We start from the raw sequence: 22,439 nt of genomic DNA, 5'->3' as shown, positions 1-22,439 counted from the left end.
CCCCCTATATAACCCCATATCCCCCCTATAACCCCATATAACCCCATATCCCCCCATATAACCCCATATCCCCCCATATCCCCCTATATCCCCCCATATCCCCCTATATAACCCCATATCCCACCCTATAACCCCATATCCCCCCATATAACCCCATATAACCCCATATCCCCCCATATAACCCCATATCCCCCCATATAACCCCATATAACCCCATATAACCCTATAACCCCATATAACCCCATATCCCCCCATATAACCCCATATAACCCCATATCCCCCCCTATAACCCCATATAACCCCCTATAACCCCATATAACCCCATATCCCCCCATATCCCCCCATATAACCCCATATCCCCCCATATAACCCCATATAACCCTATATAACCCCATATCCCCCCCTATAACCCCATATCCCACCCCATAACCACTCACCACAGCCCCCATGATCCCCCTCAGTCCATCCGGCCCCACTTTCCCACTGTTCCCTATGGGTCCTATAGGGCCGGTTTGACCCGGCGGCCCCATAGCGCCGACTTCACCCTATAAGGAACCACAAACAATGGGGCCATTGTGACGTCATCAATGGGGGGCATTGTGACGTCATCAAAGGGGCCATTGTGACGTCATCAATGGGGGGCATTGTGACGTCATCAAAGTGGGGCACAATGGGGTCTCTATGGGGCTCATTGGGGTCTATGGGGCACAATGGGGTCTCTATGGGATCTATGGGGCACAGTGGGGTCTATGGGGCACAATGGGGTCTCTATGGGGTCTATGGGGTCTATGGGGTTTATGGGGTTATGGGGGTCTATGGGGTCTATGGGGTTCTATGGGGTTATGGGGTTATGGGGTTCTATGGGGTTATGGGGTTCTATGGGGTCTATGGGGTTTTATGGGGTTCTATGGGGTCTATGGGGCTGGGGGGGTCTATGGGGTCTATGGGGTCTCTATGGGGTCTATGGGGTTCTATGGGGTTCTATGGGGTCTATGGGGCTGGGGGGTTCTATGGGGTTATGGGGTTCTATGGGGTCTATGGGGCTGGGGGGGTCTATGGGGTCTATGGGGTTCTATGGGGTTATGGGGTTCTATGGGGTCTATGGGGTTCTATGGGGTTATGGGGTTCTATGGGGTCTATGGGGTTGGGAGGGGGCTATAGGGGCTTATGGGGTTCTATGGGGTTATGGGGTTGGGAGGAGGCTATAGGGGTTATGGGGTTCTATGGGGTTATGGGGTTCTATGGGGTCTATGGGGTTGGGAGGGGGCTATAGGGGTTATGGGGTTCTATGGGGTTATGGGGCTGGGGGGGTCTATGGGGTTCTATGGGGTCTATGGGGTTCTATGGGGTTATGGGGTTCTATGGGGTCTATGGGGTTGGGAGGGGGCTATAGGGGTTATGGGGTTCTATGGGGTTATGGGGCTGGGGGGGTCTATGGGGTCTATGGGGTTCTATGGGGTCTATGGGGTTCTATGGGGTTATGGGGTTCTATGGGGTTATGGGGTTCTATGGGTCTATGGGGTTGGGGAGGTCTATGGGGTCTATGGGGTTCTATGGGGTTATGGGGTTCTATGGGGTCTATGGGGTTGGGAGGGGGCTATAGGGGTTATGGGGTTCTATAGGGTTTATGGGGTTCTATGGGGTTATGGGGTTCTATGGGGTCTATGGGGTTCTATGGGGTTATGGGGTTCTATGGGGTCTATGGGGTTCTATGGGGTTATGGGGTTCTATTGGGGTCTATGAGGTTGGGAGGGGGCTATAGGGCTTATGGGGTTCTATGGGGTTATGGGGTTCTATGGGGTCTATGGGGTTGGGAGGGGGCTATAGGGGTTATGGGGTTCTATGGGGTTATGGGGCTGGGGGGGGTCTATGGGGTTCTATGGGGTTATGGGGTTCTATGGGGTTGGGAGGGGGCTATAGGGCTTATGGGGTTCTATGGGGTCTATGGGGTTCTATGGGGTTATGGGGCTGGGGGGGGTCTATGGGGTCTATGGGGTTCTATGGGGTTATGGGGGTCTATGGGGTTATGGGGTTCTATGGGGTTATGGGGTTCTATGGGTCTATGGGGTTGGGGAGGTCTATGGGGTCTATGGGGTTCTATGGGGTTATAGGGTTCTATGGGGTCTATGGGGTTCTATGGGGTTATGGGGTTCTATGGGGTCTATGGGGTTGGGAGGGGGCTATAGGGGTTTATGGGGGTCTATGGGGTTATGGGGCTGGGGGGGTCTATGGGGTCTATGAGGTTCTACGGGGTTATGGGGTTCTATGGGGTCTATGGGGTTCTATGGGGTTCTATGGGGTCTATGGGGCTGGGGGGGTCTATGGGGTCTATGGGGTTCTATGGGGTCTATGGGGTTCTATGGGGTTATGGGGTTCTATGGGGTCTATGGGGTTGGGAGGGGGCTATAGGGGTTATGGGGTTCTATGGGTCTATGGGGTTGGGGGGGTCTATGGGGTCTATGGGGTTGGGAGGGGGCTATAGGGCTTATGGGGTTCTATGGGGTCTATGGGGTTGGGAGGGGGCTAAAGGGCTTATGGGGTTCTATGGGGTTCTATGGGGTTCTATGGGGTCTATGGGGTTCTATGGGGATCTATGGGGTCTATGGGATGGGGGGGTCTATGGGGTCTATGGGGTTCTATGGGGTCTATGGGGTCTATGGGGTTGGGAAGGGCCTATAGGGGCTTATGGGGTTCTATGGGGTTATGGGGTTCTATGGGGTTATGGGGTTCTATGGGGTCTATGGGGTCTATGGGGTTGGGAGGGGGCTATAGGGGCTTATGGGGTTCTATGGGGTTATGGGGCTGGGGGGGGTCTATGGGGTCTATGGGGTTCTATGGGGTTATGGGGTTCTATGGGGTTATGGAATTCTATGGGGTCTATGGGGTCTATGGGGTTGGGAGGGGGCTATAGGGGCTTATAGGGTTCTATGGGGTTATGGGGTTCTATGGGGTCTATGGGGTTCTATGGGGTTATGGGGCTGGGGGGGTCTATGGGGTCATCAAAGGGGGCCATTGTGACGTCATTAATGGGGCCATTGTGACGTCATCAATGGGGCTATTGTGACGTCATCAAAGGGGCTATTGTGACGTCATTAATGGGGCTATTGTGACGTCATCACTCACCTTGGCTCCCTTCTCTCCCTGTCGTCCTTCGGGGCCGGGGGATCCCGCAGGTCCCTATAGGGTGGGGAGGGGGGTAATAGGGTCACCCCATAACATCCCCCCCCCACTTATGGGGTCACCCCATAACATCCCCCCCCCCACTTATGGGTCACCCCATAACATCCCCCCCCCACTTATGGGGTCACCCCATAACATCCCCCCCCCCACTTATGGGGTCACCCCATAACATCCCCCCCCACACTTATGGGGTCACCCCATAACATCCCCCCCCCCCACTTATGGGGTCACCCCATAACATCCCCCCACTTATGGGGTCACCCCATAACATCCCCCCCCCCACTTATGGGGTCACCCCATAACATCGTACCCCCCACTTATGGGGTCACCCCATAACATCCCCCCCCCACTTATGGGGTCACCCCATAACATCCCCCCACACTTATGGTGTCACCCCATAACATCCCCCCCCCCACTTATGGGGTCACCCCATAACATCCCCCCCACACTTATGGGGTCACCCCATAACATTGTACCCCACACTTATGGGGTCACCCCATAACATCCCCCCCACTTATGGGGTCACCCCATAACATCGTACCCCACACTTATGGGGTCACCCCATAACACCCACCCCACACTTATGGGGTCACCCCATAACACCCACCCCCCCACTTATGGGTCACCCCATAACATCCCCCCCCCCACTTATGGGGTCACCCCATAACATCCCCCCCCCACTTATGGGGTCACCCCATAACATCCCCCCCCCCACTTATGGGGTCACCCCATAACATCCCCCCCCCCACTTATGGGGTCACCCCATAACATCCCCCCCCCACTTATGGGGTCACCCCATAACATCCCCCCCCCCACTTATGGGGTCACCCCATAACATCCCCCCCCCCACTTATGGGGTCACCCCATAACATGGTACCCCCCACTTATGGGGTCACCCCATAACATCCCACCCCACACTTATGGGGTCACCCCATAACATCCCCCCCCACTTATGGGGTCACCCCATAACATCCCCCCCCCACACTTATGGGGTCACCCCATAACATCCCCCCCCCACACTTATGGGGTCACCCCATAACATCCCCCCCCCACTTATGGGGTCACCCCATAACATCCCCCCCCCACTTATGGGGTCACCCCATAACATCCCCCCCCCCACTTATGGGGTCACCCCATAACATCCCACCCCACACTTATGGGGTCACCCCATAACATCCCCCCCCCACACTTATGGGGTCACCCCATAACATCCCCCCCCCCCACTTATGGGGTCACCCCATAACATCCCCCCCCCACTTATGGGGTCACCCCATAACACCCACCCCACACTTATGGGGTCACCCCATAACATCCCACCCCCCACTTATGGGGTCACCCCATAACATCCCCCCCCCACTTATGGGGTCACCCCATAACACCCCCCCCCCACTTATGGGGTCACCCCATAAACCCCCCCCACTTATGGGGTCACCCCATAACATCATCCCCACACTTATGGGGTCACCCCATAACATCCCCACCCCACTTATGGGGTCACCCCATAACATCCCCCCCCCACTTATGGGGTCACCCCATAACATCCCCCCCCCACTTATGGGGTCACCCCATAACATCCCCCCCCACTTATGGGGTCACCCCATAACATCCCCCCCCCCACTTATGGGGTCACCCCATAACATCCCCCCCCACTTATGGGGTCACCCCATAACATCCCCCCCCACTTATGGGGTCACCCCATAACATCCCCCCCCCACTTATGGGGTCACCCCATAACATCCCCCCCCCCACTTATGGGGTCACCCTATAACATCCCCCCCCCCCACTTATGGGGTCACCCCATAACATCCCACCCCACACTTATGGGGTCACCCCATAACACCCACCCCCCACTTATGGGGTCACCCCATAACATCCCCCCCCCACTTATGGGGTCACCCCATAACATCCCCCCCCCACTTATGGGGTCACCCCATAACATCCCCCCCCCACTTATGGGGTCACCCCATAACATCCCCCCCCCACTTATGGGGTCACCCCATAACATCCCCCCCCACTTATGGGGTCACCCCATAACATCCCCCCCCCCCACTTATGGGGTCACCCCATAACATCCCACCCCCACTTATGGGGTCACCCCATAACATCCCCCCCCACTTATGGGGTCACCCCATAACTCACCCTCTTCCCCAGGGGCCCTGGGGGGCCGTTCTCCCCTGTAGGGCCTGGAGAACCCTATAAAACAATAGGGGGGATAATGGGGTCAATGGGGTCAATGGGGTTAATGGGGTCAATGGGGTCAATGGGGTTAATGGGGTTAATGGGGTTAATGGGGTCAATGGGGTCAATGGGGTTAATGGGGTTAATGGGGTCAATGGGATCAATGGGATCAATGGGGTCAATGGGGTCAATGGGGTTAATGGGGTCAATGGGGTTAATGGGGTTAATGGGGTTAATGGGGTCAATGGGGTCAATGGGGTTAATGGGGTTAATGGGGTCAATGGGATCAATGGGATCAATGGGGTCAATGGGGTCAATGGGGTTAATGGGGTTAATGGGGTTAATGGGGTCAATGGGGTCAATGGGGTTAATGGGGTTAATGGGGTTAATGGGGTCAATGGGGTTAATGGGGTCAATGGGGTTAATGGGGTTAATGGGATCAATGGGGTCAATGGGGTCAATGGGGTCAATGGGATCAATGGGGTCAATGGGGTCAATGGGGTCAATGGGATCAATGGGATCAATGGGGTCAATGGGATCAATGGGGTCAATGGGATCAATGGGGTCAATGGGGTTAATGGGGTCAATGGGATCAATGGGGTCAATGGGGTCAATGGGGTCAATGGGGTCAATGGGATCAATGGGGTCAATGGGGTCAATGGGGTCAATGGGGTCAATGGGATCAATGGGGTCAATGGGGTCAATGGGGTCAATGGGGTTAATGGGGTCAATGGGGTCAATGGGATCAATGGGGTTAATGGGATTAATGGGGTTAATGGGATCAATGGGGTCAATGGGGTCAATGGGGTCAATGGGATCAATGGGGTCAATGGGGTCGATGGGATCAATGGGGTCAATGGGGTCAATGGGATCAATGGGGTCAATGGGGTCAATGGGGTCAATGGGATCAATGGGGTCAATGGGATCAATGGGGTCAATGGGATCAATGGGATCAATGGGGTCAATGGGGTCAATGGGGTCAATGGGGTCAATGGGATTAATGGGGTCAATGGGATCAATGGGATCAATGGGGTCAATGGGATCAATGGGATCAATGGGGTCAATGGGATCAATGGGGTCAATGGGGTCAATGGGATCAATGGGGTTAATGGGGTCACTATAATGGGGTTAATGGGATCAATGGGGTCAATGGGGTCAATGGGATCAATGGGGTTAATGGGGTTAATGGGATCAATGGGGTCAATGGGGTCAATGGGATCAATGGGGTTAATGGGGTTAATGGGATCAATGGGGTCAATGGGATCAATGGGGTCAATGGGATCAATGGGGCCACCTTAATGGGGTCAATGGGGTTAATGGGGTCGCTATAATGGGGTCACGTTATAGGGTCAATGGGGTCACCTTAATAGGGTCATGTAATGGGGTCACTATAATGGGGTCACTATAATGGGGTCAATGTAATAGGGTCAATGGGGTCAATGTAATAGGGTTAATGGGGTCAATGTAATAGGGTCAGCTTAATGGGGTCAATGGGATGGGGTTAATGGGGCCACCTTAATGGGGTCAATGGGGTCACGTTATGGGGTCATGTAATGGGGTCACTATAATGGGGTCAATGTAATAGGGTCAATGGGGTCAATGTAATAGGGTTAATGGGGTCTTGTAATAGGGTCAGCTTAATGGGGTCAATGGGATGGGGTTAATGGGGTCACTATAATGGGGTCACTATAATAGGGTCAATGTAATAGGGTCAATGGGGTCTTGTAATAGGGTCAGCTTAATGGGGTCAATGGGGTCATGTAATAGGGTCAGCTTAATGGGGTCAATGGGGTCACGTTATGGGGTCATGTAATGGGGTCACTATAATGGGGTCAATGTAATAGGGTTAATGGGGTCTTGTAATAGGGTCAGCTTAATGGGGTCAATGGGATGGGGTTAATGGGGTCGCTATAATGGGGTCACGTTATAGGGTCAATGGGGTCACCTTAATGGGGTCAGCTTAATGGGGTCAATGTAATGGGGTCAATGTAATAGGGTCAATGGGGTCAATGTAATGGGGTCAATGGGGTCAATGTAATAGGGTCAATGGGGTCTTGTAATAGGGTCAGCTTAATGGGGTCAATGGGATGGGGTTAATGGGGTCACTATAATGGGGTCAATGTAATAGGGTCAATGGGGTCAATGGGATGGGGTCAATGGGGTCAATGTAATAGGGTCAATGTAATAGGGTCAATGGGGTCTTGTAATAGGGTCAGCTTAATGGGGTCAATGGGATGGGGTTAATGGGGTCAATGGGGTCAATGGGGTTATCATATGGGGTCAATGGGGTTATGGGGTCACCATATGGGATCAATGGGGTCAATGGGGTCAATGGGATCAATGGGATCAATGGGATCAATGGGGTTTTGGGGTCACGTGACACCCACCGGCTCTCCAGGTTCTCCATCCTCTCCACTCTCCCCCTTGGCGCCATCTTGGCCCTATAGGGGAACATGGGGGGACCCACACTCACCCCATAACCACCCCATAACCCCATAGCCACCCCATAGCCACCCTATAAACCACCCCATAACCACCCCATAACCACCCCATAGCCCCATAACCCCACCCCATAGAGCCCCACTCCCACCCCATAGCCCCATAACCCAACCCCATAACCCCTCATCTACCCCATAACCACCCCATAGCCCCATAACCACCCCATAACCACCCCATAGCCACCCCATAGCCACCCCATAGCCCCATAACCACCCCATAGCCCCATAACCCCACCCCATAACCACCCCATAGCCCCATAGCCCCATAGCCCCTCACCTACCCCATAACCCCATAACCACCCCATAACCCCATAACCACCCCATAGCCCCATAACCACCCCATAGCCCCATAACCCCACCCCATAGCCCCATAACCCCACCCCATAGCCCCTCCTCCAACCCATAGAGCCCCTCCCTCACCCCACAGACCCACCCCATAACCCCTTTCCCACCCCATAGCCCAATATCTACCCTATAGCCCCATAACCGCACCCCATAGTCCCATAACCCCACCCCATAACCCCTTCACCACCCCATAGAGCCCCTCTCTCACCCCATAAACCCACCCCATAGCCCCATAACCCCACCCCATAGCCCCTCACCTACCCCATAGCCCCATAGCCCCATAGCCCCTCACCTACCCCATAGCCCCATAACCCAACCCCATAGCCCCATAACCCCACCCCATAGCCCCATAACCCCACCCCATAGCCCCATAACCCCACCCCATAGCCCCATAACCCCACCCCATAGCCCCTCTCTCACCCCATAACCCCATAACCCCACCCCATAGCCCCATAACCACCCCATAGCCCTATAACCACCCCATAGCCCCATAACCCCACCCCATAGCCCCATAACCCCACCCCATAACCCCACCCCATAGCCCCATAACCCCACCCCATAGCCCCATAACCCCACCCCATAGCCCCATAACCCCACCCCATAGCCCCATAACCCCACCCCATAACCTCTCCCATCCCATAACCCCACCCCATAGCCCCATAACCCCACCCCATAACCCCTCTCTCGCCCCATAACCCCACCCCATAGCCCCATAGCCCCATAGCCCCTCTCTCACCCCATAACCTCCCCCACCCCATAACCCCATAACCCCACCCCATAGCCCCTCATCTACCCCATAGCCCCATAGCCCCACCCCATAGCCCCTCACCTACCCCATAGCCCCATAGCCCCATAGCCCCTCACCTACCCCATAGCCCCATAGAGCCCTATAACCACCCCATAGCCCCATAACCACCCCATAGCCCCATAACCACCCATAGAGTACCTCCTCCACCCCATAGCCCCATAACCACCCCATAGCCCCAATAACCCCACCCCATAGAGCCCCATAACCACCCCATAGCCCCATAACCCCACCCCATAGCCCCATAACCACCCCATAACCCCACCCCATAGCCCCATAACCACCCCATAACCACCCCATAGCCACTCCATAACCCCACGCCATAGCCCTTCCCCCACCCCATAGCCCCACCCCATAGCCCCTCACCTACCCCATAGCTCCACCCCATAGCCCCTCACCTACCCCATAGCCCCATAGCCCCATAGCCCCTCTCTCACCCCATAACCCCACCCCATAGCCCCATAACCCCACCCCATAACCCCACCCCATAGCCCCTCATCTACCCCATAGTCCCATAACCCCACCCCATAACCCCATAACCCCACCCCATAACCCCTTCACCACCCCATAGACCTACCCCATAGCCCCATAACCACCCCATAGCCCCATAACCCCACCCCATAGCCCCATAACCCCACCCCATAGCCCCATAACCACCCCATAGCCCCATAACCCCACCCCATAACCCTGCCCTATAGCCCCACCCCACAACCCCACCCTATAACCCCTCCCCCACCCCATAGAGCCCCATAAACACCCCATAGCCCCATAACCCCATAACCCCTCTCTCACCCCATAACCACCCCATAGCCCCATAACCACCCCATAGCCCCATAACCCCACCCCATAGCCCTTCCCCCACCCCATAACCCCACCCCATAGCCCCTCACCTACCCCATAGAGCCCCATAACCACCCCATAACCACCCCATAGAGCCCCATAACCACCCCATAACCACCCCATAACCCCTCCACCCCATAACTCACCCTTGGCCCCATTTCCCCAGGTGGTCCGGGATCACCAGGAAACCCCACAGGGCCCTAAAAAAGCCCAAAAACATCAGCACGAACCCCACAAAAAACCCCAAATCTGCCCCATTTTGGGGTCTCCCCCCCCATCCCACCCCATAAAAACCCCCAATTGACCCCATTATGGGGGTCTCCCACCCCAAATAACCCCAATATGGGGGTCTCCCACCCCAAATAACCCCAATATGGGGGTCTCCCACCCCAAAATACCCCAAATCAGCCCCAATATGGGGGTCTCCCACCCCTAAAAACCCCAAATCAGCCCCAATATGGGGGTCTCCCACCCCAAAATACCCCAAATCAGCCCCATTTTGGGGGTCTCCCACCCCAATAAACCCCAAATCAGCCCCATTTTGGGGTCTCCCCCCCCTAAAAACCCCATAAAAACCCTCAATTGACCCCAATATGGGGGTCTCCCACCCCAAATAACCCCAAATCAGCCCCAATATGGGGGTCTCCCACCCCAAAAAGCCCCAAATCAGCCCCAATATGGGGGTCTCCCACCCCCAAATAACCCCAAATCAGCCCCAATATGGGGGTCTCCCACCCCTATAATACCCCAAATCAGCCCCAATATGGGGGTCTCCCACCCCAAAAAGCCCCAAATCAGCCCCAATATGGGGGTCTCCCACCCCAAAAAGCCCCAAATCAGCCCCAATATGGGGGTCTCCCACCCCAAATAACCCCAATATGGGGGTCTCCCACCCCAAAATACCCCAAATCAGCCCCAATATGGGGGTCTCCCACCCCAAAATACCCCAAATCAGCCCCAATATGGGGGTCTCCCACCCCAAAAAACCCCAAATCAGCCCCAATATGGGGGTCTCCCACCCCAAATAACCCCAATATGGGGGTCTCCCCCCCCAAAAAGCCCCAAATCAGCCCCAATATGGGGGTCTTCCACCCCAAATAACCCCAATATGGGGGTCTCCCACCCCAAATAACCCCAAATCAGCCCCATTATGGGGGTCTCCCACCCCCAAAATACCCCAAATCAGCCCCAATATGGGGGTCTCCCACCCCAAAAAGCCCCAAATCAGCCCCAATATGGGGGTCTCCCACCCCAAATAACCCCATTATGGGGGTCTCCCACCCCAATAGACCCCAAATCAGCCCCAATATGGGGTCTCCCCCCCCATCCCACCCCATAAAAAGCCCCAATTGACCCCATTATGGGGGTCTCTCACCCCAAATAACCCCAATAAGGGGGTCTCCCACCCCAAATAACCCCAATATGGGGGTCTCCCACCCCAAATAACCCCAATATGGGGGTCTCCCACCCCAAAATACCCCAAATCAGCCCCAATATGGGGGTCTCCCACCCCAAATAACCCCAAATCAGCCCCAATATGGGGGTCTCCCACCCCAAATAACCCCAATATGGGGGTCTCCCACCCCAAAATACCCCAAAACAGCCCCAATATGGGGGTCTCCCACCCCAAATAACCCCAATATGGGGGTCTCTCACCCCCAAAATACCCCAAATCAGCCCCAATATGGGGGTCTCCCACCCCAAAAAGCCCCAAATCAGCCCCAATTTGGGGGTCTCCCACCCCAAATAACCCCAATATGGGGGTCTCCCACCCCAATAGACCCCAAATCAGCCCCAATATGGGGGTCTCCCACCCCAAATAACCCCAATATGGGGGTCTCCCACCCCAAATAACCCCAAATCAGCCCCAATTTGGGGTCTCCCACCCCCAAAATACCCCAAATCAGCCCCAATATGGGGGTCTCCCACCCCAAATAACCCAATATGGGGGTCTCCCACCCCAATAGACCCCAAATCAGCCCCAATATGGGGGTCTCCCACCCCAAAATACCCCAAATCAGCCCCATTATGGGGGTCTCCCACCCCAAAAAGCCCCAAATCAGCCCCAATATGGGGGTCTCCCACCCCAAAAAGCCCCAAATCAGCCCCAATATGGGGGTCTCCCACCCCCAAATCAGCCCCATTTTGGGGTCTCCCCCCCATCCCCCCCCATAAAAACCCCCAATTGACCCCATTATGGGGGTCTCCCACCCCAAATAACCCCAATATGGGGGTCTCCCACCCCAAATAGCCCCAAATCAGCCCCAATATGGGGGTCTCCCACCCCCAAAATACCCCAAATCAGCCCCAATATGGGGGTCTCCCACCCCAAATAACCCCAATATGGGGGTCTCCCACCCCAATAGACCCCAAATCAGCCCCATTTTGGGGTCTCCCCCCCCATCCCACCCCATAAAAACCCCCAATTGACCCCATTATGGGGGTCTCCCACCCCAAATAACCCCAATATGGGGGTCTCCCACCCCAAAATACCCCAAATCAGCCCCAATATGGGGGTCTCCCACCCCAAATAACCCCATTATGGGGGTCTCCCACCCCAAAAAGCCCCAAATCAGCCCCATTATGGGGTCTCCCCCCCCATCCCACCCCATAAAACCCCCCAATTGACCCCATTATGGGGGTCTCCCACCCCAAATAACCCCAATATGGGGGTCTCCCACCCCAAAATACCCCAAATCAGCCCCATTATGGGGGTCTCCCACCCCAAATAACCCCAATATGGGGGTCTCCCACCCCAAAAAGCCCCAAATCAGCCCCAATATGGGGGTCTCCCACCCCCAAAAAGCCCCAAATCAGCCCCAATATGGGGGTCTCCCACCCCAAAATACCCAAAATTAGCCCCATTTTGGGGTCTCCCCCCCCATCCCACCCCATAATAACCCCCAATTGACCCCATTATGGGGGTCTCCCACCCCAAATAACCCCAATATGGGGGTCTCCCACCCCCAATAGACCCCAAATCAGCCCCAATATGGGGGTCTCCCACCCCAAAATACCCCAAATCAGCCCCAATATGGGGGTCTCCCACCCCAAATAACCCCAATATGGGGGTCTCCCACCCCCAATAGACCCCAAATCAGCCCCATTATGGGGGTCTCCGACCCCAAAAAGCCCCAAATCAGCCCCAATATGGGGGTCTCCTACCCCAAATAACCCCAAATCAGCCCCATTATGGGGGTCTCCCACCCCAAATCAGCCACAATATGGGGGTCTCCCACCCCAAAATACCCCAAATCAGCCCCATTATGGGGGTCTCCCACCCCAAATAACCCCAATATGGGGGTCTCCCACCCCAAATAACCCCAAATCAGCCCCAATATGGGGGTCTCCCACCCCAAAAACCCCAAATCAGCCCCATTTTGGGGTCTCCCCCCCCATCCCACCCCATAAAAACCCCCATTTGACCCCATTATGGGGGTCTCCCACCCCAATAAACCCCAAATCAGCCCCAATATGGGGGTCTCCCACCCCAAAAAGCCCCAAATCAGCCCCAATATGGGGGTCTCCCACCCCAATAAACCCCAAATCAGCCCCAATATGGGGGTCTCCCACCCCAAAATACCCCAAATCAGCCCCAATATGGGGGTCTCCCACCCCAAAAAGCCCCAAATAACCCCAATATGGGGGTCTCTCACCCCAAAAAACCCCAAATCAGCCCCAATATGGGGGTCTCCCACCCCAAATAACCCCAAATCAGCCCCAATATGGGGGTCTCCCACCCCAAAATACCCCAAATCAGCCCCAATATGGGGGTCTCCCACCCCCAAAATACCCCAAATCAGCCCCAATATGGGGGTCTCCCACCCCAAATAACCCCAATATGGGGGTCTCCCACCCCAAAATACCCCAAATCAGCCCCATTATGGGGGTCTCCCACCCCAAATAACCCCAATATGGGGGTCTCCCACCCCCAATAGACCCCAAATCAGCCCCAATATGGGGGTCTCCCACCCCAAAATACCCCAAATCAGCCCCATTATGGGGGTCTCCCACCCCAAATAACCCCAAATCAGCCCCAATATGGGGGTCTCCCACCCCAAAAAGCCCCAAATCAGCCCCAATATGGGGGTCTCCCACCCCAAATAACCCCAATATGGGGGTCTCCCACCCCAAATAACCCCAATATGGGGTCTCTCACCCCCAAAATACCCCAAATCAGCCCCAATTTGGGGTCTCCCACCCCAAATAACCCCAATATGGGGGTCTCCCACCCCAATAGACCCCAAATCAGCCCCAATATGGGGGTCTCCCACCCCAATAGACCCCAAATCAGCCCCAATATGGGGGTCTCCCACCCCAAAATACCCCAAATCAGCCCCAATATGGGGGTCTCCCACCCCAAAATACCCCAAATCAGCCCCAATATGGGGGTCTCCCACCCCTAAAAACCCCAAATCAGCCTCAATATGGGGGTCTCCCCACCCCAATAGACCCCAAATCAGCCCCAATATGGGGGTCTCCCACCCCAAAATACCCCAAATCAGCCCCAATATGGGGGTCTCCCACCCCTAAAAACCCCAAATCAGCCTCAATATGGGGGTCTCCCCACCCCAATAGACCCCAAATCAGCCCCAATATGGGGGTCTCCCACCCCCAAAATACCCCAAATCAGCCCCATTATGGGGGTCTCCCACCCCAAAATACCCCAAATCAGCCCCATTTTGGGGTCTCCCCCCCCATCTCACCCCATAAAAACCCCCAATTGACCCCATTATGGGGGTCTCCCACCCCAAATAACCCCAATATGGGGGTCTCCCACCCCAAAATACCCCAAATCAGCCCCATTATGGGGGTCTCCCACCCCAAATAACCCCAATATGGGGGTCTCCCACCCCAAAATACCCCAAATCAGCCCCATTATGGGGGTCTCCCACCCCAAAAAGCCCCAAATCAGCCCCATTTTGGGGTCTCCCACCCCAAAATACCCCAAATCTGCCCCAATTTGGGGGTCTCCCACCCCAAAAAGCCCCAAATCAGCCCCATTTTGGGGTCTCCCACCCCATCCCACCCCATAAAAACCCCCAATTGACCCCAATATGGGGGTCTCCCACCCCCAAAAACCCCAAATCAGCCCCAATTTGGGGTCTCCCCCCCCCATCCCACCCCATAAAAACCCCCAATTGACCCCAATATGGGGGTCTCCCACCCCAATAAACCCCAAATCAGCCCCATTTTGGGGTCTCCCAACCCAAAAAACCCCAAATCAGCCCCATTTTGGGGTCTCCCCCCCCATCCCACCCCATTAAAACCCCCAATTGACCCCATTATGGGGGTCTCCCACCCCAAATAACCCCATTATGGGGGTCTCCCACCCCCAAAATACCCCAAATGGCCCCAATATGGGGGTCTCTCACCCCAAAAAGCCCCAAATCAGCCCCATTATGGGGGTCTCCCACCCCAATAGACCCCAAATCAGCCCCAATATGGGGGTCTCCCACCCCAAAATACCCCATAACAGCCCCAATATGGGGGTCTCTCACCCCAAAATACCCCAAATCAGCCCCAATATGGGGGTCTCCCACCCCAAAAAGCCCCAAATCAGCCCCAATATGGGGGTCTCCCACCCCAAATAACCCCAATATGGGGGTCTCCCACCCCAAAATACCCCAAATCAGCCCCAATATGGGGGTCTCCCACCCCAAATAACCCCAATATGGGGGTCTCCCACCCCAAAATACCCCAAATCAGCCCCAATATGGGGGTCTCCCACCCCAAATAACCCCAATATGGGGGTCTCCCACCCCAAAAACCCCAAATCAGCCCCAATATGGGGGTCTCCCACCCCAATAGACCCCAAATCAGCCCCAATATGGGGGTCTCCCCCCCCAAAATACCCCAAATCAGCCCCAATATGGGGGTCTCCCACCCCAATAGACCCCAAATCAGCCCCAATATGGGGGTCTCCCACCCCAAATAACCCCAAATCAGCCCCAATATGGGGGTCTCCCACCCCAAAATAACCCCAAATCAGCCCCAATATGGGGGTCTCCCACCCCAAAAGGCCCCAATATGGGGGTCTCCCACCCCAATAGACCCCAAATCAGCCCCAATATGGGGGTCTCCCACCCCAATAGACCCCAAATGGCCCCAATATGGGGGTCTCCCACCCCAAAAAGCCCCAAATCAGCCCCATTTTGGGGTCTCCCCCCCCACCCCCCCCCATACTTACGGGGTTTCCTTTAGGGCCGTCGTCTCCTGGGGGTCCTTTGCCCCCCGGGGGTCCCGCAACACCAGCAGCTCCAGCCTCACCCTTCTCACCCCGATCCCCACGTGGGCCCTATAGGGTGGGTGCCCCATAAGTGCCCCATAAGTGAACCCAAAGGGCCCATCTATGGGGTGGGTGACCCATAAGTGGGGTGGGTGCCCCATAAGTGGGGTCCTGAGCCCATCTATGGGGTGGGTGCCCCATAAGTGCACTTATAGGGCCCATCTATGGGGTGGGTGACCCATAAGTGGGGTGGGTGCCCCATAAGTGGGGTCCTGAGCCCATCTATGGGGTGGGTGCCCCATAAGTGCACTTATAGGGCCCATCTATGGGGTGGGTGCCCCATAATTGCACTTAAAGGGCCCATCTATGGGGTGGGTGCCCTATAAGTGCACCCAAAGAGCCCATCTATGGGGTGGGTGCCCCATAAGTGCACTTAAAGGGCCCATCTATGGGGTGGGTGCCCCATAAGTGCACTTATAGGGCCCATCTATGGGGTGGGTGCCCCATAAGTGCACTTAAAGGGCCCATCTATGGGGTGGGTGCCCCATAAGTGCACTTATAGGGCCCATCTATGGGGTGGGTGCCCCATAAGTGCACTTAGAGGGCCCATCTATGGGGTGGGTGCCCCATAAGTGGGGTGGGTGCCCCATAAGTGCACTTATAGGGCCGATCTATGGGGTGGGTGCCCCATAAGTGGGGTGGGTGCCCCATAAGTGAACCCAAAGGGCCCATCTATGGGGTGGGTGCCCCATAAGTGAACCCAAAGGGCCCATCTATGGGGTGGGTGCCCCATAAGTGAACCCAAAGGGCCCATCTATGGGGTGGGTGCCCCATAAGTGCACTTATAGGGCCGATCTATGGGGTGGGTGCCACATAAGTGGGGTGGGTGCCCCATAAGTGCCCCATAAGTGCACTTAAAGGGCCCATCTATGGGGTGGGTGCCCCATAAGTGCACTTATAGGGCCTATCTATGGGGTGGGTGCCCTATATGTGAACCCAAAGGGCCCATCTATGGGGTGGGTGCCCTATAAGTGAACCCAAAGGGCCCATCTATGGGGTGGGTGCCCTATAAGTGAACCCAAAGGGCCCATCTATGGGGTGGGTGCCCCATAAGTGCCCCATAAGTGCACTTATAGGGCCCATCTATGGGGTGGGTGCCCCATAAGTGAACCCAAAGGGCCCATCTATGGGGTGGGTGCCCCATAAGTGCACTTAAAGGGCCCATCTATGGGGTGGGTGCCCTATATGTGAACCCAAAGGGCCCATCTATGGGTTGGGTGCCCCATAAGTGAGGTCCTGAGCCCATCTATGGGGTGGGTGCCCCATAAGTGAACCCCAAGGGCCCATCTATGGGGTGGGTGCCCCATAAGTGCACTTATAGGGCCCATCTATGGGGTGGGTGCCCTATAAGTGGGGTCCTGAGCCCATCTATGGGGTGGGTGCCCCATAAGTGCACTTATAGGGCCCATCTATGGGGTGGGTGCCCCATAAGTGCACTTAAAGGGCCCATCTATGGGGTGGGTGCCCCATAAGTGAACCCAAAGGGCCTATCTATGGGGTGGGTGCCACATAAGTGGGGGTGGGTGCCCCATAAGTGCCCCATAAGTGCACTTATAGGGCCCATCTATAGGGTGGGTGCCCCATAAGTGGGGGTGGGTGCCCCATAAGTGCACTTATAGGGCCCATCTATGGGGTGGGTGCCCCATAAGTGCACTTATAAGGCCCATCTATGGGGTTGGTGCCCCATAAGTGCCCCATAAGTGAACCCAAAGGGCTCATCTTTGGGGTGGGTGCCCCATAAGTGCACTTAAAGGGCCCATCTATGGGGTGGGTGCCCCATAAGTGGGGGTGGGTGCCCCATAAGTGCCCCATAAGTGCACTTATAGGGCCCATCTATGGGGTGGGTGCCCCATAAGTGAACCCAAAGGGCCCATCTATGGGGTGGGTGCCCCATAAGTGCCCCATAAGTGCACTTAAAGGGCCCATCTATGGGGTGGGTGCCCCATAAGTGCACTTATAGGGCCCATCTATGGGGTGGGTGCCCTATAAGTGCACTTAAAGGGCCCATCTATGGGGTGGGTGCCCCATAAGTGCACTTATAGGGCCGATCTATGGGGTGGGTGCCCCATAAGTGCCCCATAAGTGCACTTAAAGGGCCCATCTATGGGGTGGGTGCCCCATAAGTGGGGGTGGGTGCCCCATAAGTGCACCTATAGGGCCCATCTATGGGGTGGGTGCCCCATAAGTGGGGTCCTGAGCCCATCTATGGGGTGGGTGCCCCATAAGTGCACTTAAAGGGCCCATCTATGGGGTGGGTGCCCCATAAGTGCACTTATAGGGCCCATCTATGGGGTGGGTGCCCCATAAGTGGGGTCCTGAGCCCATCTATGGGGTGGGTGCCCCATAAGTGGGGTCCTGAGCCCATCTATGGGGTGGGTGCCCCATAAGTGCACTTATAGGGCCCATCTATGGGGTGGGTGCCCCATAAGTGCACTTATAGGGCCCATCTATGGGGTGGGTGCCCCATAAGTGCACTTATAGGGCCGATCTATGGGGTGGGTGCCCCATAAGTGGGGGTGGGTGCCCCATAAGTGCCCCATAAGTGCACTTCTAGGGCCCATCTATGGGGTGGGTGCCCCATAAGTGCACTTATAGGGCCCATCTATGGGGTGGGTGCCCCATAAGTGGGGGTGGGTGCCCCATAAGTGCACTTAAAGGGCCCATCTATGGGGTGGGTGCCCCATAAGTGGGGGTGGGTGCCCCATAAGTGAACCCAAAGGGCCCATCTATGGGGTGGGTGCCCCATAAGTGAACCCAAAGGGCCCATCTATGGGGTGGGTGCCCCATAAGTGAACCCAAAGGGCCCATCTATGGGGTGGGTGCCCCATAAGTGCACTTATAGGGCCCATCTATGAGGTGGGTGCCCCATAAGTGGGTGTGGGTGCCCCATAAGTGAACCCAAAGGGCCCATCTATGGGGTGGGTGCCCCATAAGTGCACTTATAGGGCCCATCTATGGGGTGGGTGCCCCATAAGTGGGGGTGGGTGCCCCATAAGTGCCCCATAAGTGCACTTAAAGGACCCATCTATGGGGTGGGTGCCCCATAAGTGGGGGTGGGTGCCCCATAAGTGCACTTATAGGGCCCATCTATGGGGTGGGTGCCCCATAAGTGGGGTGGGTGCCCCATAAGTGCACTTAAAGGGCCCATCTATGGGGTGGGTGCCCCATAAGTGGGGGTCGGTGCCCCATAAGTGCACTTATAGGGCCCATCTATGGGGTGGGTGCCCCATAAGTGGGGTGGGTGCCCCATAAGTGCACTTAAAGGGCCCATCTATGGGGTGGGTGCCCCATAAGTGCCCCATAAGTGCACTTATAGTGCCCATCTATGGGGTGGGTGCCCCATAAGTGCCCCATAAGTGCACTTATAGGGCCCATCTATGGGGTGGGTACCCCATAAGTGCCCCATAAGTGCACTTATAGGGCCCATCTATGGGGTGGGTACCCCATAAGTGCCCCATGAGTGCACTTATAGGGCCCATCTATGGGGTGGGTGCCCCATAAGTGGGGGTGGGTGCCCCATAAGTGCACTTATAGGGCCGATCTATGGGGTGGGTGCCCCATAAGTGGGGTGGGTGCCCCATAAGTGCACTTATAGGGCCCATCTATGGGGTGGGTGCCCCATAAGTGGGGGTGGGTGTCGCATAAGTGCCCCATAAGTGCACTTAAAGGGCCCATCTATGGGGTGGGTGCCCCATAAGTGCACTTAAAGGGCCCATCTATGGGGTGGCTACCCCATAAGTGCACTTATAAGGCCCATCTATGGGGTGGGTGCCCCATAAGTGCACTTATAGGGCCCATCTATGGGGTGGGTGCCCCATAAGTGAGGTCCTGAGCCCATCTATGGGGTGGGTGCCCCATAAGTGCACTTAAAGGGCCCATCTATGGGGTGGGTGCCCCATAAGTGGGGTCCTGAGCCCATCTATGGGGTGGGTGCCCCATAAGTGCACTTATAGGGCCCATCTATGGGGTGGTTGCCCCATAAGTGCACTTAAAGGGCCCATCTATGGGGTGGGTGCCCCATAAGTGCCCCATAAGTGCACTTATAGGGCCCATCTATGGGGTGGTTGACCCAAAGGGCCCATCTATGGGCTGGGTGCCCCATAAGTGCACTTATAGGGCCCATCTATGGGGTGGGTGCCCCATAAGTGCACTTATAGGGCCCATCTATGGGGTGGGTGCCCCATAAGTGCACTTATAGGGCCCATCTATGGGGTTGGGTGCCCCATAAGTGCCCCATAAGTGAACCCAAAGGGCCCAGCTATGGGGTCGGTGCCCCATAAGTGCACTTAAAGGGCCCATCTATGGGGTGGGTGCCCTATATGTGAACCCAAAGGGCCCATCTATGGGGTGGGTGCCCCATAAGTGCACTTAAAGGGCCCATCTATGGGGTGGGTGCCCCATAAGTGCACTTAAAGGGCCGATCTATGGGGTGGGTGCCCCATAAGTGCACTTATAGGGCCCATCTATGGGGTGGGTGCCCCATAAGTGCCCCATAAGTGCACTTATAGGGCCCATCTATGGGGTGGGTGCCCCATAAGTGAACCCAAAGGGCCCATCTATGGGGTGGGTGCCCCATAAGTGAACCCAAAGGGCCCATCTATGGGGTGGGTGCCCCATAAGTGCACTTATAGGGCCCAGCTATGGGGTGGGTACCCCATAAGTGCACTTATAGGGCCCATCTATGGGGTGGGTGCCCCATATCTGCTCACCTTGACCCCCGGTTCGCCCTGAATTCCTGGTGTTCCCGGCTCTCCTGGCTCACCCTATAAGAGGATTAAGTTAACCAACCCATCCCGGCTTAACCAGCCCATATAACCAACCCATCCCGGCTTAACCAACCCATATAACCAACCCATCCCGGCTTAACCAGCCCATATAACCAACCCATCCCAGCTTAACTAACCCATCCTGCCTTAACCAGCCCATATAACCAACCCATCCCAGCTTAACCAACCCATATAACCAACCCATCCCAGCTTAACCAACCCATCCCGGCTTAACCAACCCATATAACCAACCCATCCTGCCTTAACCAACCCATATAACCAACCCATCCCAGCTTAACTAACCCATCCTGCCTTAACCAACCCATATAACTAACCCATCCCGGCTTAACCAACCCATATAACCAACCCATCCCGGCTTAACCAACCCATATAACCAACCCATCCCAGCTTAACCAACCCATATAACCAACCCATCCCAGCTTAACCAGCCCATATAACCAACCCATCCCAGCTTAACCAACCCATCCTGCCTTAACCAGCCCATATAACCAACCCATCCCAGCTTAACCAACCCATATAACCAACCCATCCCGGCTTAACCAACCCATATAACCAACCCATCCCAGCTTAACCAACCCATCCCGGCTTAACCAACCCATATAACCAACCCATCCCAGCTTAACCAACCCATATAACCACCCATCCCAGCTTAACCAACCCATATAACCAACCCATCCCGGCTTAACCAGCCCATATAACCAACCCATCCCAGCTTAACCAACCCATCCTGGCTTAACCAGCCCATATAACCAACCCATCCCAGCTTAAACAACCCATCCTGCCTTAACCAACCCATATAACTAACCCAACCCAGCTTAACTAACCCATCCTGCCTTAACCAACCCATATAACCAACCCATCCCGGCTTAACCAACCCATATAACCAACCCATATAACCAACCCATCCCGGCTTAACCAGCCCATATAACCAACCCATCCCAGCTTAACCAACCCATCCTGGCTTAACCAACCCACTTAACTAACCCATCCTGTATTAACCAATCCATATAACCAACCCATCCCAGCTTAACCAACCCATATAACCAACCCAACCCAGCTTAACTAACCCATCCTGCCTTAACCAACCCATATAACCAACCCAACCCAGCTTAACTAACCCATCCCGGCTTAACCAGCCCATATAACCAACCCATCCCAGCTTAACCAACCCATATAACCAACCCATCCCAGCTTAACCAACCCATATAACCAACCCAACCCAGCTTAACCAACCCACTTAACTAACCCATCCTGGCTTAACCAGCCCATATAACCAACCCATCCCAGCTTAACCAGCCCATATAACCTACCCATCCCAGCTTAACCAACCCATCCCGGCTTAACCAGCCCATATAACCAACCCATCCCAGCTTAAACAACCCATCCTGCCTTAACCAACCCATATAACTAACCCAACCCAGCTTAACTAACCCATCCTGCCTTAACCAGCCCACATAACCAACCCATCACAGCTTAAACAACCCATCCTGGCTTAACCAGCCCATATAACCAACCCA

At 55.5% G+C, this 22,439-nt stretch overlaps 1 protein-coding gene across 2 annotated transcripts in view; it reads right to left on the bottom strand.

Annotated features, from left to right (window-relative positions):
• Nucleotides 1-428: 428 nt before the first annotated feature.
• LOC146752234 (uncharacterized) overlaps nt 429-22,439 on the bottom strand; it is a 46,219-nt gene continuing 24,208 nt past the window's right edge. For both annotated transcript variants that reach the window (XM_085532675.1, XM_085532676.1), the window contains exons 9-15: nt 20,845-20,898; nt 16,037-16,144; nt 9,993-10,046; nt 7,746-7,799; nt 5,320-5,373; nt 3,124-3,177; nt 429-545 (exon numbers count right to left, since the gene is read on the bottom strand). In XM_085532675.1, coding sequence (XP_085388801.1) covers nt 500-545; nt 3,124-3,177; nt 5,320-5,373; nt 7,746-7,799; nt 9,993-10,046; nt 16,037-16,144; nt 20,845-20,898 — 424 coding nt within the window. In that variant the 3' untranslated portion in view covers nt 429-499. The remainder of the gene's footprint in view (nt 546-3,123; nt 3,178-5,319; nt 5,374-7,745; nt 7,800-9,992; nt 10,047-16,036; nt 16,145-20,844; nt 20,899-22,439) is intronic.

Source organism: Coturnix japonica, unplaced genomic scaffold, assembly GCF_054131305.1.
Source record: "Coturnix japonica strain WE unplaced genomic scaffold, WE-NBRP24 Scf050, whole genome shotgun sequence".
NCBI lineage: Eukaryota > Metazoa > Chordata > Aves > Galliformes > Phasianidae > Coturnix > Coturnix japonica.
Note: the sequence above shows the minus strand (reverse complement) of the source record. Positions and strands in the feature narration are given on the sequence as shown.